This window comes from Myotis daubentonii, chromosome 5 (assembly GCF_963259705.1).
Source record: "Myotis daubentonii chromosome 5, mMyoDau2.1, whole genome shotgun sequence".
In the NCBI taxonomy this organism is placed as follows: domain Eukaryota; kingdom Metazoa; phylum Chordata; class Mammalia; order Chiroptera; family Vespertilionidae; genus Myotis; species Myotis daubentonii.
Window position 1 is genome coordinate 247,439 of NC_081844.1, and position 17,607 is coordinate 265,045.

At 54.2% G+C, this 17,607-nt stretch overlaps 4 protein-coding genes across 4 annotated transcripts; all 4 read left to right on the plus strand.

Moving 5' to 3' along the window:
• The first annotated feature begins 137 nt into the window (after positions 1 to 137).
• Positions 138 to 4,323, plus strand: LOC132234373 (E3 ubiquitin-protein ligase RBBP6-like). The gene is given in 3 exon segments (XM_059695377.1): positions 138 to 2,514; positions 2,517 to 2,579; positions 4,073 to 4,323. Coding segments are annotated over 3 exon segments (2,691 nt in total).
• Positions 4,324 to 4,497: 174 nt separating this feature from the next.
• Positions 4,498 to 8,684, plus strand: LOC132234374 (E3 ubiquitin-protein ligase RBBP6-like). The gene is given in 4 exon segments (XM_059695378.1): positions 4,498 to 6,620; positions 6,622 to 6,857; positions 6,860 to 6,922; positions 8,434 to 8,684. Coding segments are annotated over 4 exon segments (2,673 nt in total).
• A 174-nt stretch (positions 8,685 to 8,858) lies between these two features.
• LOC132234375 (E3 ubiquitin-protein ligase RBBP6-like) lies at positions 8,859 to 13,062 on the plus strand. Its single transcript, XM_059695379.1, is given in 3 exon segments — positions 8,859 to 11,235; positions 11,238 to 11,300; positions 12,812 to 13,062. Coding segments are annotated over 3 exon segments (2,691 nt in total).
• A 174-nt stretch (positions 13,063 to 13,236) lies between these two features.
• LOC132234376 (E3 ubiquitin-protein ligase RBBP6-like) lies at positions 13,237 to 17,449 on the plus strand. Its single transcript, XM_059695380.1, is given in 3 exon segments — positions 13,237 to 15,613; positions 15,616 to 15,678; positions 17,199 to 17,449. Coding segments are annotated over 3 exon segments (2,691 nt in total).
• Positions 17,450 to 17,607: the final 158 nt, after the last annotated feature.

The following is a 17,607-nucleotide window of genomic DNA, read 5'->3' on the forward strand; positions in this document are numbered from 1 at the left end:
CTGCTGTGGGGTGGGGGTGTTGAACCCGAGGCCTGCGGTCCTTGGGTGTCTTGCGGGTGTTCTGTGTATGGGCATATACATACACTGAGCGCGTCCACGTCTCCACGCCCGACCTTAGTTAGGAGTCCTTTGGCACCATGGCCTGTGTGCATTATAAATTCGCTTCCAAACTCAACTATGCCATCGCCACCTTTGATGGGCGGCACATCTCCCTCCGTGACCTAAAGAAGCAGATTATGGGCAGAGAGAAGCTGAATGCTGCCAAGTGCGACCTGCAGATCAGCAACGCGCAGACCGAGGAAGAATATACCGATGACAATGCTCTGATCCCGAAGAATGTATCTGTAATTGTTAGAAGAATTCCTATTGGAGGTGTGAAATCTACAAGCAAGGCGGACGCTAGACGTCGCACGGAACCAGTGATGGGCACTTCAACAGTCACTGATGCCTCTTCTGCTTCTATTTCTCTGGCCCAGCTTACGCAGACTGCCAATCTGGCTGAAGCCAATGCTTCTGAAGAAGATAAAATTAAAGCCATGATGGCGCAATCTGGCCGTGCATACGGCCCCGTCAATTACGTGAAGGAGCCTCTAGGTCCACCACCTCCATCTTATACCTGTTTCCGCTGTGGTAGACCCGGCCATTATATTAAGAACTGCCCAACCAACGGGGATGAACGCTTCGAGCCTCGCCCTAGGATTAAAAAGAGCACTGGAATCCCCAGAAGTTTCATGATGGAAGTGAAAGATCCCAACATGAGAGGTGCAAAGCTCACCAACACGGGAACCTACGCAATACCGACTATAGAGGCAGAGGCATATGCAATTGGGAAGAAAGAAAGGCCACCTTTCTTACCAGAGGAGCCCTCTTCGTCTTCTGAAAAGGACGACCCTATCCCAGACGAGTTGCTGTGTCCCATCTGCAAAGACATGGTGACTGATGCCGCTATCATTCCCTGCTGTGCAAACAGCTATTGTGATGAGTGTATAAGAACAGCGCTCTTGGAATCAGAGGACCATACGTGCCCAGCGTGTCATCAACATGATGTCTCTCCCGATGCTTTAATTGCCAATAAATTCTTGCGACAGGCTGTTACTAACTTCAAAAATGGAACTGGTGGTTATACAAAAAGACTGCGGAGACAGTTACCCCCACCACCACCCCCGATACCGCCCCCGAGACCTCTCATTCAGCGGAATCTACAGCCTCTGATGAGATCTCCAATATCAAGACAGCAAGATCCTCCGATGACTCCAGTCACCTCTTCATCAGGCCACCCGGCTCCCTCTATATCTTCATTAACTTCTAATCAGTCTCCCTTAGCCCCTGCTGTGCCCGGAAATTCATCCACCCCAGTGCCTGGACCTGATATAACTGCACCGGTGTCCATCTCAGTCCACTGGGAAAAATCAGATGGGCCTTTCCGGGATTCCGATCATAAAATAGTGCCAGCCGCAGCCCTTGCCTCAGAGCATTCAAAGGGAACCTCTTCAATAGCAATGACTGCCCTTGTGGAGGAGAAAGGTTACCCGGTGCCTGTGCTTGGAACCCCATCTTTGCTTGGACAGTCACCACCTGCTGGGTATAGCGTCCCTCCCCCCGGGTTCCCTCCAGTGCCGGCCAATTTGTCAACGCCTTGGGGATCATCAGGAGTGCAGACTGCTCATTCCAATACCATCCCAACAACACGAGCACCACTTGGGCCCGGGGAAGAATTCTATAGAGAGCAGCGACGGCTAAAAGGAGAGGCTCAATATCCCTATGGTGGTTCCTCATACTCCAGAAGTCCTTCTACTTACCCTAAATCAAGACCTGGTTCAACGCGGTCACCTTCTTATTCCCGATCAGCTAGCCGCTCGCAATCTTGCTCCTATTCGCCATCACTTCCATTCCCCAGAAGGGGCAGAGGCCAGAGTCGAAATTACCGCCCAAGGTCTAGATCTCATGGATATCGTCGATCTAGGTCAAGGTCACCACTATATAGGCGATGCCCTTCGCGATCAAGGTCCCCTCCAGCATTTAGGGGACAGTCTCCAAATAAACGGACTGTACCACAAGGGAAAACAGGACGTGCACATTTTAATAGATACAGAGAAGTTCCACCACCATATGACAGAAAAGCTTACTATGGCGGGAGTGTTGACTTTAGAGACCCCTTTGAAAACGAGCATTACCGAGAGTGGGAGAGACAATACAGAGAGTGGTATGACAAATACCACACAGGTTATGCTGCTGGAGCACAGGCCCGAGCATCAGCAAATGGAGATAACTTTCCTCCAGAGAGCTTTTCGCCACCTCATATCAGGAATTCTCCCCTTACAAGGGGCCGCGGAGAAGTTTACTCGGGTGGACAAAGTCGTAGAAGTCCAAACATAGGCGGTAGCAACTCTCCAGAAAAGCTTTCAACAAGAGACAGCCACAATCGGAAGGATAGTACAAAGTCAAAAGAGAAGGAGAGCGACAGTGCTGCAGGACACGGTAAAGGAAGGACACATAAGGAACATCGAAGGCGGAAGGAAGCGAAGGCCTTCTAAACACAGAGTTGTTAGAACCTTCTGGAAAATCAAGAGAACCTACAAGTCCAGTGATGAGATACGTCCCAGGGGCCAAACAAAAACAAAAACAAAAACAAAAACAAAAACCCCACAAACAAACAAACAAACAAAACAAATAAATAAACAAACAAAAGACCCCCAAAAAACCCTCCTTAAAGTAAAATAAAAATAAAAATAAAATGCCCACAACAACAACAAAAGAAGGGACTCCTTAGAAACCACGGTGATCCAGGTTTTCAACGCACTGACGCTTTGGTAAGACCAGATGGCCAAGCCCGGACTTGGTCTCTGTGGGGGGACTGGCCGTCCATCCAGAGAGGGAGAGGGGCGGGGATGGGGGAGGGGCCAGGGCGGGGCGGTCGACCAGATGGCCGGGTGCTGACCATAGTCTTTAGCTGTGGATAACAGAGATTGGGTTGACTGGTTCTGGGGCTGAATGGCCCGTCCCGCCCTCGGCTGATCGAGAAGCACCAATGCCACCCTCCCTCCGGGGGAAGGCAGCGCCAGGTGATTGGACTTCCCCAGTTCTGGGAAGGACAAGCAGGAGACGCTGTCTGCGAGAATGCAGGGCGTGAAGCGTGCTCATGGGTGTGGACGGACCATTCAAAGCAAGGAGTGTCCGTGCGTGACTGCAGATGTGCACACACACACGCACTCCCACCCCCACAACGATCCACCAAACGCCCCCCGCCCCCGCACTTCCCAACCCCCGCTACCACACACACACAGAGAGAGAGAGAGAGAGAGAGAGAGAGAGAGAGAGAGAGAGAGAGAGAGAAACACCCACACACATACACACAGAAACAGCCACACACATACACGGGAGCACAAATTCCGCTATGAAAGGAGTGGCCCACGTCTAGGAGTTTTACTGTGGCCTTTTTTCCTTTTGGCTTGTCCCGGCCCCACCCGCGCCTGTGTAAATATGTATGGTCCCCCTGTTCAACGCAGAAAACGGCGATGCCGCCCCGCGAGGCATGGAGATGGAGCCTTGCGCACCTCCCTGGGCACCTGACCCATCTCCCAAGTCCTCCGGGAGCCCCGGGAATCGCTTTGGCCGGCCAGTGGCGCCCTCTGCTGTTCCTGGAGCGGTGACGCTTTCAGTCCTGGGGGCGGCTGATTGGTGGAGCGGGCGGCCTGCTGATTTGGCTCCTCCCACCACGCTCCAGGGCTATAAAAGAAAGCAGGGTCCTCTTGGCAGAGCTTCTCAGCTCCAGGCTGTGGTCGTCGTGCTCGTCGTCATCCTCGTCGTCCTCGTTCTCCCAGGGAGCTTTCACGGAGAGAGCTTGCGAATACCCAGTCCCTGGACATAGAAGCCGCTAAGCACCTGGCTAGCACCTGGCTAGGCTGCTGATCCACGGAACGCTGTCTCCGTGTCATTTCTGCTTTGGCGACTCCATCCACACCTTTGGGAACCCCTGGACCTGCTGCCGCTGGACCCCGCCATCTCGGGCGCCGCACCGGGCAGAACAGAAAGGAAGAACTGGTCTTCGCAGTTTCCGGGCCTGTTCTCCCAGTTCTGAGACTAGAGGCGAAGGGAGCGCAGGGTGAGAGGAGCGCGGAGCACTCGGGTGGGGAAGCGTCCGGGAGCCTCGGCGGCGGCGGTGACAGGCCACCAAGGCCCCCGGCCGCCGGCCAGCGGTGCCTGGGTGGCGAGGCCGTGCCCGGAGCCCGGTGGAAGCCCGCTGCCAGCTTGGTGGTGACGCAGTGCCCCTTGGCGGAGCCCCTGGCCCTCCCGCCCTGGTCCACCCTCCTGCACCTCAAGTGATTCCGTGCTCGCGGTCTGGATTGCGGTGCTCACGCCCCTGCTGTGGGGTGGGGGTGTTGAACCCGAGGCCTGCGGTCCTTGGGTGTCTTGCGGGTGTTCTGTGTATGGGCATATACATACACTGAGCGCGTCCACGTCTCCACGCCCGACCTTAGTTAGGAGTCCTTTGGCACCATGGCCTGTGTGCATTATAAATTCGCTTCCAAACTCAACTATGCCATCGCCACCTTTGATGGGCGGCACATCTCCCTCCGTGACCTAAAGAAGCAGATTATGGGCAGAGAGAAGCTGAATGCTGCCAAGTGCGACCTGCAGATCAGCAACGCGCAGACCGAGGAAGAATATACCGATGACAATGCTCTGATCCCGAAGAATGTATCTGTAATTGTTAGAAGAATTCCTATTGGAGGTGTGAAATCTACAAGCAAGGCGGACGCTAGACGTCGCACGGAACCAGTGATGGGCACTTCAACAGTCACTGATGCCTCTTCTGCTTCTATTTCTCTGGCCCAGCTTACGCAGACTGCCAATCTGGCTGAAGCCAATGCTTCTGAAGAAGATAAAATTAAAGCCATGATGGCGCAATCTGGCCGTGCATACGGCCCCGTCAATTACGTGAAGGAGCCTCTAGGTCCACCACCTCCATCTTATACCTGTTTCCGCTGTGGTAGACCCGGCCATTATATTAAGAACTGCCCAACCAACGGGGATGAACGCTTCGAGCCTCGCCCTAGGATTAAAAAGAGCACTGGAATCCCCAGAAGTTTCATGATGGAAGTGAAAGATCCCAACATGAGAGGTGCAAAGCTCACCAACACGGGAACCTACGCAATACCGACTATAGAGGCAGAGGCATATGCAATTGGGAAGAAAGAAAGGCCACCTTTCTTACCAGAGGAGCCCTCTTCGTCTTCTGAAAAGGACGACCCTATCCCAGACGAGTTGCTGTGTCCCATCTGCAAAGACATGGTGACTGATGCCGCTATCATTCCCTGCTGTGCAAACAGCTATTGTGATGAGTGTATAAGAACAGCGCTCTTGGAATCAGAGGACCATACGTGCCCAGCGTGTCATCAACATGATGTCTCTCCCGATGCTTTAATTGCCAATAAATTCTTGCGACAGGCTGTTACTAACTTCAAAAATGGAACTGGTGGTTATACAAAAAGACTGCGGAGACAGTTACCCCCACCACCACCCCCGATACCGCCCCCGAGACCTCTCATTCAGCGGAATCTACAGCCTCTGATGAGATCTCCAATATCAAGACAGCAAGATCCTCCGATGACTCCAGTCACCTCTTCATCAGGCCACCCGGCTCCCTCTATATCTTCATTAACTTCTAATCAGTCTCCCTTAGCCCCTGCTGTGCCCGGAAATTCATCCACCCCAGTGCCTGGACCTGATATAACTGCACCGGTGTCCATCTCAGTCCACTGGGAAAAATCAGATGGGCCTTTCCGGGATTCCGATCATAAAATAGTGCCAGCCGCAGCCCTTGCCTCAGAGCATTCAAAGGGAACCTCTTCAATAGCAATGACTGCCCTTGTGGAGGAGAAAGGTTACCCGGTGCCTGTGCTTGGAACCCCATCTTTGCTTGGACAGTCACCACCTGCTGGGTATAGCGTCCCTCCCCCCGGGTTCCCTCCAGTGCCGGCCAATTTGTCAACGCCTTGGGGATCATCAGGAGTGCAGACTGCTCATTCCAATACCATCCCAACAACACGAGCACCACTTGGGCCCGGGGAAGAATTCTATAGAGAGCAGCGACGGCTAAAAGGAGAGGCTCAATATCCCTATGGTGGTTCCTCATACTCCAGAAGTCCTTCTACTTACCCTAAATCAAGACCTGGTTCAACGCGGTCACCTTCTTATTCCCGATCAGCTAGCCGCTCGCAATCTTGCTCCTATTCGCCATCACTTCCATTCCCCAGAAGGGGCAGAGGCCAGAGTCGAAATTACCGCCCAAGGTCTAGATCTCATGGATATCGTCGATCTAGGTCAAGGTCACCACTATATAGGCGATGCCCTTCGCGATCAAGGTCCCCTCCAGCATTTAGGGGACAGTCTCCAAATAAACGGACTGTACCACAAGGGAAAACAGGACGTGCACATTTTAATAGATACAGAGAAGTTCCACCACCATATGACAGAAAAGCTTACTATGGCGGGAGTGTTGACTTTAGAGACCCCTTTGAAAACGAGCATTACCGAGAGTGGGAGAGACAATACAGAGAGTGGTATGACAAATACCACACAGGTTATGCTGCTGGAGCACAGGCCCGAGCATCAGCAAATGGAGAGCTTTTCGCCACCTCATATCAGGAATTCTCCCCTTACAAGGGGCCGCGGAGAAGTTTACTCGGGTGGACAAAGTCGTAGAAGTCCAAACAGAGGCGGTAGCAACTCTCCAGAAAAGCTTTCAACAAGAGACAGCCACAATCGGAAGGATAGTACAAAGTCAAAAGAGAAGGAGAGCGACAGTGCTGCAGGACACGGTAAAGGAAGGACACATAAGGAACATCGAAGGCGGAAGGAAGCGAAGGCCTTCTAAACACAGAGTTGTTAGAACCTTCTGGAAAATCAAGAGAACCTACAAGTCCAGTGATGAGATACGTCCCAGGGGCCAAACAAAAACAAAAACAAAAACAAAAAACCCCACAAACAAACAAACAAACAAACAAACAAACAAACAAAACAAATAAATAAACAAACAAAAGACCCCCAAAAAACCCTCCTTAAAATAAAATAAAAATAAAAATAAAATGCCCACAACAACAACAAAAGAAGGGACTCCTTAGAAACCACGGTGATCCAGGTTTTCAACGCACTGACGCTTTGGTAAGACCAGATGGCCAAGCCCGGACTTGGTCTCTGTGGGGGGACTGGCCGTCCATCCAGAGAGGGAGAGGGGCGGGGATGGGGGAGGGGCCAGGGCGGGGCGGTCGACCAGATGGCCGGGTGCTGACCATAGTCTTTGGCTGTGGATAACAGAGATTGGGTTGACTGGTTCTGGGGCTGAATGGCCCGTCCCGCCCTCGGCTGATCGAGAAGCACCAATGCCACCCTCCCTCCGGGGGAAGGCAGCGCCAGGTGATTGGACTTCCCCAGTTCTGGGAAGGACAAGCAGGAGACGCTGTCTGCGAGAATGCAGGGCGTGAAGCGTGCTCATGGGTGTGGACGGACCATTCAAAGCAAGGAGTGTCCGTGCGTGACTGCAGATGTGCACACACACACGCACTCCCACCCCCACAACGATCCACCAAACGCCCCCCGCCCCCGCACTTCCCAACCCCCGCTACACACACACACACACACACACACACAGAGAGAGAGAGAGAGAGAGAGAGAGAGAGAGAGAGAGAGAGAGAAACACCCACACACATACACACAGAAACAGCCACACACATACACGGGAGCACAAATTCCGCTATGAAAGGAGTGGCCCACGTCTAGGAGTTTTACTGTGGCCTTTTTTCCTTTTGGCTTGTCCCGGCCCCACCCGCGCCTGTGTAAATATGTATGGTCCCCCTGTTCAACGCAGAAAACGGCGATGCCGCCCCGCGAGGCATGGAGATGGAGCCTTGCGCACCTCCCTGGGCACCTGACCCATCTCCCAAGTCCTCCGGGAGCCCCGGGAATCGCTTTGGCCGGCCAGTGGCGCCCTCTGCTGTTCCTGGAGCGGTGACGCTTTCAGTCCTGGGGGCGGCTGATTGGTGGAGCGGGCGGCCTGCTGATTTGGCTCCTCCCACCACGCTCCAGGGCTATAAAAGAAAGCAGGGTCCTCTTGGCAGAGCTTCTCAGCTCCAGGCTGTGGTCGTCGTGCTCGTCGTCATCCTCGTCGTCCTCGTTCTCCCAGGGAGCTTTCACGGAGAGAGCTTGCGAATACCCAGTCCCTGGACATAGAAGCCGCTAAGCACCTGGCTAGCACCTGGCTAGGCTGCTGATCCACGGAACGCTGTCTCCGTGTCATTTCTGCTTTGGCGACTCCATCCACACCTTTGGGAACCCCTGGACCTGCTGCCGCTGGACCCCGCCATCTCGGGCGCCGCACCGGGCAGAACAGAAAGGAAGAACTGGTCTTCGCAGTTTCCGGGCCTGTTCTCCCAGTTCTGAGACTAGAGGCAAAGGGAGCGCAGGGTGAGAGGAGCGCGGAGCACTCGGGTGGGGAAGCGTCCGGGAGCCTCGGCGGCGGCGGTGACAGGCCACCAAGGCCCCCGGCCGCCGGCCAGCGGTGCCTGGGTGGCGAGGCCGTGCCCGGAGCCCGGTGGAAGCCCGCTGCCAGCTTGGTGGTGACGCAGTGCCCCTTGGCGGAGCCCCTGGCCCTCCCGCCCTGGTCCACCCTCCTGCACCTCAAGTGATTCCGTGCTCGCGGTCTGGATTGCGGTGCTCACGCCCCTGCTGTGGGGTGGGGGTGTTGAACCCGAGGCCTGCGGTCCTTGGGTGTCTTGCGGGTGTTCTGTGTATGGGCATATACATACACTGAGCGCGTCCACGTCTCCACGCCCGACCTTAGTTAGGAGTCCTTTGGCACCATGGCCTGTGTGCATTATAAATTCGCTTCCAAACTCAACTATGCCATCGCCACCTTTGATGGGCGGCACATCTCCCTCCGTGACCTAAAGAAGCAGATTATGGGCAGAGAGAAGCTGAATGCTGCCAAGTGCGACCTGCAGATCAGCAACGCGCAGACCGAGGAAGAATATACCGATGACAATGCTCTGATCCCGAAGAATGTATCTGTAATTGTTAGAAGAATTCCTATTGGAGGTGTGAAATCTACAAGCAAGGCGGACGCTAGACGTCGCACGGAACCAGTGATGGGCACTTCAACAGTCACTGATGCCTCTTCTGCTTCTATTTCTCTGGCCCAGCTTACGCAGACTGCCAATCTGGCTGAAGCCAATGCTTCTGAAGAAGATAAAATTAAAGCCATGATGGCGCAATCTGGCCGTGCATACGGCCCCGTCAATTACGTGAAGGAGCCTCTAGGTCCACCACCTCCATCTTATACCTGTTTCCGCTGTGGTAGACCCGGCCATTATATTAAGAACTGCCCAACCAACGGGGATGAACGCTTCGAGCCTCGCCCTAGGATTAAAAAGAGCACTGGAATCCCCAGAAGTTTCATGATGGAAGTGAAAGATCCCAACATGAGAGGTGCAAAGCTCACCAACACGGGAACCTACGCAATACCGACTATAGAGGCAGAGGCATATGCAATTGGGAAGAAAGAAAGGCCACCTTTCTTACCAGAGGAGCCCTCTTCGTCTTCTGAAAAGGACGACCCTATCCCAGACGAGTTGCTGTGTCCCATCTGCAAAGACATGGTGACTGATGCCGCTATCATTCCCTGCTGTGCAAACAGCTATTGTGATGAGTGTATAAGAACAGCGCTCTTGGAATCAGAGGACCATACGTGCCCAGCGTGTCATCAACATGATGTCTCTCCCGATGCTTTAATTGCCAATAAATTCTTGCGACAGGCTGTTACTAACTTCAAAAATGGAACTGGTGGTTATACAAAAAGACTGCGGAGACAGTTACCCCCACCACCACCCCCGATACCGCCCCCGAGACCTCTCATTCAGCGGAATCTACAGCCTCTGATGAGATCTCCAATATCAAGACAGCAAGATCCTCCGATGACTCCAGTCACCTCTTCATCAGGCCACCCGGCTCCCTCTATATCTTCATTAACTTCTAATCAGTCTCCCTTAGCCCCTGCTGTGCCCGGAAATTCATCCACCCCAGTGCCTGGACCTGATATAACTGCACCGGTGTCCATCTCAGTCCACTGGGAAAAATCAGATGGGCCTTTCCGGGATTCCGATCATAAAATAGTGCCAGCCGCAGCCCTTGCCTCAGAGCATTCAAAGGGAACCTCTTCAATAGCAATGACTGCCCTTGTGGAGGAGAAAGGTTACCCGGTGCCTGTGCTTGGAACCCCATCTTTGCTTGGACAGTCACCACCTGCTGGGTATAGCGTCCCTCCCCCCGGGTTCCCTCCAGTGCCGGCCAATTTGTCAACGCCTTGGGGATCATCAGGAGTGCAGACTGCTCATTCCAATACCATCCCAACAACACGAGCACCACTTGGGCCCGGGGAAGAATTCTATAGAGAGCAGCGACGGCTAAAAGGAGAGGCTCAATATCCCTATGGTGGTTCCTCATACTCCAGAAGTCCTTCTACTTACCCTAAATCAAGACCTGGTTCAACGCGGTCACCTTCTTATTCCCGATCAGCTAGCCGCTCGCAATCTTGCTCCTATTCGCCATCACTTCCATTCCCCAGAAGGGGCAGAGGCCAGAGTCGAAATTACCGCCCAAGGTCTAGATCTCATGGATATCGTCGATCTAGGTCAAGGTCACCACTATATAGGCGATGCCCTTCGCGATCAAGGTCCCCTCCAGCATTTAGGGGACAGTCTCCAAATAAACGGACTGTACCACAAGGGAAAACAGGACGTGCACATTTTAATAGATACAGAGAAGTTCCACCACCATATGACAGAAAAGCTTACTATGGCGGGAGTGTTGACTTTAGAGACCCCTTTGAAAACGAGCATTACCGAGAGTGGGAGAGACAATACAGAGAGTGGTATGACAAATACCACACAGGTTATGCTGCTGGAGCACAGGCCCGAGCATCAGCAAATGGAGATAACTTTCCTCCAGAGAGCTTTTCGCCACCTCATATCAGGAATTCTCCCCTTACAAGGGGCCGCGGAGAAGTTTACTCGGGTGGACAAAGTCGTAGAAGTCCAAACAGAGGCGGTAGCAACTCTCCAGAAAAGCTTTCAACAAGAGACAGCCACAATCGGAAGGATAGTACAAAGTCAAAAGAGAAGGAGAGCGACAGTGCTGCAGGACACGGTAAAGGAAGGACACATAAGGAACATCGAAGGCGGAAGGAAGCGAAGGCCTTCTAAACACAGAGTTGTTAGAACCTTCTGGAAAATCAAGAGAACCTACAAGTCCAGTGATGAGATACGTCCCAGGGGCCAAACAAAAACAAAAACAAAAACAAAAAACCCACAAACAAACAAACAAACAAACAAACAAACAAACAAACAAAACAAATAAATAAACAAACAAAAGACCCCCAAAAAACCCTCCTTAAAATAAAATAAAAATAAAAATAAAATGCCCACAACAACAACAAAAGAAGGGACTCCTTAGAAACCACGGTGATCCAGGTTTTCAACGCACTGACGCTTTGGTAAGACCAGATGGCCAAGCCCGGACTTGGTCTCTGTGGGGGGACTGGCCGTCCATCCAGAGAGGGAGAGGGGCGGGGATGGGGGAGGGGCCAGGGCGGGGCGGTCGACCAGATGGCCGGGTGCTGACCATAGTCTTTGGCTGTGGATAACAGAGATTGGGTTGACTGGTTCTGGGGCTGAATGGCCCGTCCCGCCCTCGGCTGATCGAGAAGCACCAATGCCACCCTCCCTCCGGGGGAAGGCAGCGCCAGGTGATTGGACTTCCCCAGTTCTGGGAAGGACAAGCAGGAGACGCTGTCTGCGAGAATGCAGGGCGTGAAGCGTGCTCATGGGTGTGGACGGACCATTCAAAGCAAGGAGTGTCCGTGCGTGACTGCAGATGTGCACACACACACGCACTCCCACCCCCACAACGATCCACCAAACGCCCCCCGCCCCCGCACTTCCCAACCCCCGCTACCACACACACACACACACACACACACAGAGAGAGAGAGAGAGAGAGAGAGAGAGAGAGAGAGAGAGAAACACCCACACACATACACACAGAAACAGCCACACACATACACGGGAGCACAAATTCCGCTATGAAAGGAGTGGCCCACGTCTAGGAGTTTTACTGTGGCCTTTTTTCCTTTTGGCTTGTCCCGGCCCCACCCGCGCCTGTGTAAATATGTATGGTCCCCCTGTTCAACGCAGAAAACGGCGATGCCGCCCCGCGAGGCATGGAGATGGAGCCTTGCGCACCTCCCTGGGCACCTGACCCATCTCCCAAGTCCTCCGGGAGCCCCGGGAATCGCTTTGGCCGGCCAGTGGCGCCCTCTGCTGTTCCTGGAGCGGTGACGCTTTCAGTCCTGGGGGCGGCTGATTGGTGGAGCGGGCGGCCTGCTGATTTGGCTCCTCCCACCACGCTCCAGGGCTATAAAAGAAAGCAGGGTCCTCTTGGCAGAGCTTCTCAGCTCCAGGCTGTGGTCGTCGTGCTCGTCGTCATCCTCGTCGTCCTCGTTCTCCCAGGGAGCTTTCACGGAGAGAGCTTGCGAATACCCAGTCCCTGGACATAGAAGCCGCTAAGCACCTGGCTAGCACCTGGCTAGGCTGCTGATCCACGGAACGCTGTCTCCGTGTCATTTCTGCTTTGGCGACTCCATCCACACCTTTGGGAACCCCTGGACCTGCTGCCGCTGGACCCCGCCATCTCGGGCGCCGCACCGGGCAGAACAGAAAGGAAGAACTGGTCTTCGCAGTTTCCGGGCCTGTTCTCCCAGTTCTGAGACTAGAGGCGAAGGGAGCGCAGGGTGAGAGGAGCGCGGAGCACTCGGGTGGGGAAGCGTCCGGGAGCCTCGGCGGCGGCGGTGACAGGCCACCAAGGCCCCGGGCCGCCGGCCAGCGGTGCCTGGGTGGCGAGGCCGTGCCCGGAGCCCGGTGGAAGCCCGCTGCCAGCTTGGTGGTGACGCAGTGCCCCTTGGCGGAGCCCCTGGCCCTCCCGCCCTGGTCCACCCTCCTGCACCTCAAGTGATTCCGTGCTCGCGGTCTGGATTGCGGTGCTCACGCCCCTGCTGTGGGGTGGGGGTGTTGAACCCGAGGCCTGCGGTCCTTGGGTGTCTTGCGGGTGTTCTGTGTATGGGCATATACATACACTGAGCGCGTCCACGTCTCCACGCCCGACCTTAGTTAGGAGTCCTTTGGCACCATGGCCTGTGTGCATTATAAATTCGCTTCCAAACTCAACTATGCCATCGCCACCTTTGATGGGCGGCACATCTCCCTCCGTGACCTAAAGAAGCAGATTATGGGCAGAGAGAAGCTGAATGCTGCCAAGTGCGACCTGCAGATCAGCAACGCGCAGACCGAGGAAGAATATACCGATGACAATGCTCTGATCCCGAAGAATGTATCTGTAATTGTTAGAAGAATTCCTATTGGAGGTGTGAAATCTACAAGCAAGGCGGACGCTAGACGTCGCACGGAACCAGTGATGGGCACTTCAACAGTCACTGATGCCTCTTCTGCTTCTATTTCTCTGGCCCAGCTTACGCAGACTGCCAATCTGGCTGAAGCCAATGCTTCTGAAGAAGATAAAATTAAAGCCATGATGGCGCAATCTGGCCGTGCATACGGCCCCGTCAATTACGTGAAGGAGCCTCTAGGTCCACCACCTCCATCTTATACCTGTTTCCGCTGTGGTAGACCCGGCCATTATATTAAGAACTGCCCAACCAACGGGGATGAACGCTTCGAGCCTCGCCCTAGGATTAAAAAGAGCACTGGAATCCCCAGAAGTTTCATGATGGAAGTGAAAGATCCCAACATGAGAGGTGCAAAGCTCACCAACACGGGAACCTACGCAATACCGACTATAGAGGCAGAGGCATATGCAATTGGGAAGAAAGAAAGGCCACCTTTCTTACCAGAGGAGCCCTCTTCGTCTTCTGAAAAGGACGACCCTATCCCAGACGAGTTGCTGTGTCCCATCTGCAAAGACATGGTGACTGATGCCGCTATCATTCCCTGCTGTGCAAACAGCTATTGTGATGAGTGTATAAGAACAGCGCTCTTGGAATCAGAGGACCATACGTGCCCAGCGTGTCATCAACATGATGTCTCTCCCGATGCTTTAATTGCCAATAAATTCTTGCGACAGGCTGTTACTAACTTCAAAAATGGAACTGGTGGTTATACAAAAAGACTGCGGAGACAGTTACCCCCACCACCACCCCCGATACCGCCCCCGAGACCTCTCATTCAGCGGAATCTACAGCCTCTGATGAGATCTCCAATATCAAGACAGCAAGATCCTCCGATGACTCCAGTCACCTCTTCATCAGGCCACCCGGCTCCCTCTATATCTTCATTAACTTCTAATCAGTCTCCCTTAGCCCCTGCTGTGCCCGGAAATTCATCCACCCCAGTGCCTGGACCTGATATAACTGCACCGGTGTCCATCTCAGTCCACTGGGAAAAATCAGATGGGCCTTTCCGGGATTCCGATCATAAAATAGTGCCAGCCGCAGCCCTTGCCTCAGAGCATTCAAAGGGAACCTCTTCAATAGCAATGACTGCCCTTGTGGAGGAGAAAGGTTACCCGGTGCCTGTGCTTGGAACCCCATCTTTGCTTGGACAGTCACCACCTGCTGGGTATAGCGTCCCTCCCCCCGGGTTCCCTCCAGTGCCGGCCAATTTGTCAACGCCTTGGGGATCATCAGGAGTGCAGACTGCTCATTCCAATACCATCCCAACAACACGAGCACCACTTGGGCCCGGGGAAGAATTCTATAGAGAGCAGCGACGGCTAAAAGGAGAGGCTCAATATCCCTATGGTGGTTCCTCATACTCCAGAAGTCCTTCTACTTACCCTAAATCAAGACCTGGTTCAACGCGGTCACCTTCTTATTCCCGATCAGCTAGCCGCTCGCAATCTTGCTCCTATTCGCCATCACTTCCATTCCCCAGAAGGGGCAGAGGCCAGAGTCGAAATTACCGCCCAAGGTCTAGATCTCATGGATATCGTCGATCTAGGTCAAGGTCACCACTATATAGGCGATGCCCTTCGCGATCAAGGTCCCCTCCAGCATTTAGGGGACAGTCTCCAAATAAACGGACTGTACCACAAGGGAAAACAGGACGTGCACATTTTAATAGATACAGAGAAGTTCCACCACCATATGACAGAAAAGCTTACTATGGCGGGAGTGTTGACTTTAGAGACCCCTTTGAAAACGAGCATTACCGAGAGTGGGAGAGACAATACAGAGAGTGGTATGACAAATACCACACAGGTTATGCTGCTGGAGCACAGGCCCGAGCATCAGCAAATGGAGATAACTTTCCTCCAGAGAGCTTTTCGCCACCTCATATCAGGAATTCTCCCCTTACAAGGGGCCGCGGAGAAGTTTACTCGGGTGGACAAAGTCGTAGAAGTCCAAACAGAGGCGGTAGCAACTCTCCAGAAAAGCTTTCAACAAGAGACAGCCACAATCGGAAGGATAGTACAAAGTCAAAAGAGAAGGAGAGCGACAGTGCTGCAGGACACGGTAAAGGAAGGACACATAAGGAACATCGAAGGCGGAAGGAAGCGAAGGCCTTCTAAACACAGAGTTGTTAGAACCTTCTGGAAAATCAAGAGAACCTACAAGTCCAGTGATGAGATACGTCCCAGGGGCCAAACAAAAACAAAAACAAAAACAAAAAACCCCACAAACAAACAAACAAACAAACAAACAAACAAACAAACAAAACAAATAAATAAACAAACAAAAGACCCCCAAAAAACCCTCCTTAAAATAAAATAAAAATAAAAATAAAATGCCCACAACAACAACAAAAGAAGGGACTCCTTAGAAACCACGGTGATCCAGGTTTTCAACGCACTGACGCTTTGGTAAGACCAGATGGCCAAGCCCGGACTTGGTCTCTGTGGGGGGACTGGCCGTCCATCCAGAGAGGGAGAGGGGCGGGGATGGGGGAGGGGCCAGGGCGGGGCGGTCGACCAGATGGCCGGGTGCTGACCATAGTCTTTGGCTGTGGATAACAGAGATTGGGTTGACTGGTTCTGGGGCTGAATGGCCCGTCCCGCCCTCGGCTGATCGAGAAGCACCAATGCCACCCTCCCTCCGGGGGAAGGCAGCGCCAGGTGATTGGACTTCCCCAGTTCCGGGAAGGACAAGCAGGAGACGCTGTCTGCGAGAATGCAGGGCGTGAAGCGTGCTCATGGGTGTGGACGGACCATTCAAAGCAAGGAGTGTCCGTGCGTGACTGCAGATGTGCACACACACACGCACTCCCACCCCCACAACGATCCACCAAACGCCCCCCGCCCCCGCACTTCCCAACCCCCGCTACCACACACACACACACACACACACACAGAGAGAGAGAGAGAGAGAGAGAGAGAGAGAGAGAGAGAGAGAGAGAGAAACACCCACACACATACACACAGAAACAGCCACACACATACACGGGAGCACAAATTCCGCTATGAAAGGAGTGGCCCACGTCTAGGAGTTTTACTGTGGCCTTTTTTCCTTTTGGCTTGTCCCGGCCCCACCCGCGCCTGTGTAAATATGTATGGTCCCCCTGTTCAACGCAGAAAACGGCGATGCCGCCCCGCGAGGCATGGAGATGGAGCCTTGCGCACCTCCCTGGGCACCTGACCCATCTCCCAAGTCCTCCGGGAGCCCCGGGAATCGCTTTGGCCGGCCAGTGGCGCCCTCTGCTGTTCCTGGAGCGGTGACGCTTTCAGTCCTGGGGGCGGCTGATTGGTGGAGCGGGCGGCCTGCTGATTTGGCTCCTCCCACCACGCTCCAGGGCTATAAAAGAAAGCAGGGTCCTCTTGGCAGAGCTTCTCAGCTCCAGGCTGTGGTCGTCGTGCTCGTCGTCATCCTCGTCGTCCTCGTTCTCCCAGGGAGCTTTCACGGAGAGAGCTTGCGAATACCCAGTCCCTGGACATAGAAGCCGCTAAGCACCTGGCTAGCACCTGGCTAGGCTGCTGATCCACGGAACGCTGTCTCCGTGTCATTTCTGCTTTGGCGACTCCATCCACACCTTTGGGAACCCCTGGACCTGCTGCCGCTGGACCCCGCCATCTCGGGCGCCGCACCGGGCAGAACAGAAAGGAAGAACTGGTCTTCGCAGTTTCCGGGCCTGTTCTCCCAGTTCTGAGACTAGAGGCGAAGGGAGCGCAGGGTGAGAGGAGCGCGGAGCACTCGGGTGGGGAAGCGTCCGGGAGCCTCGGCGGCGGCGGTGACAGGCCACCAAGGCCCCGGGCCGCCGGCCAGCGGTGCCTGGGTGGCGAGGCCGTGCCCGGAGCCCGGTGGAAGCCCGCTGCCAGCTTGGTGGTGACGCAGTGCCCCTTGGCGGAGCCCCTGGCCCTCCCGCCCTGGTCCACCCTCCTGCACCTCAAGTGATTCCGTGCTCGCGGTCTGGATTGCGGTGCTCACGCCCCTGCTGTGGGGTGGGGGTGTTGAACCCGAGGCCTGCGGTCCTTGGGTGTCTTGCGGGTGTTCTGTGTATGGGCATATACATACACTGAGCGCGTCCACGTCTCCACGCCCGACCTTAGTTA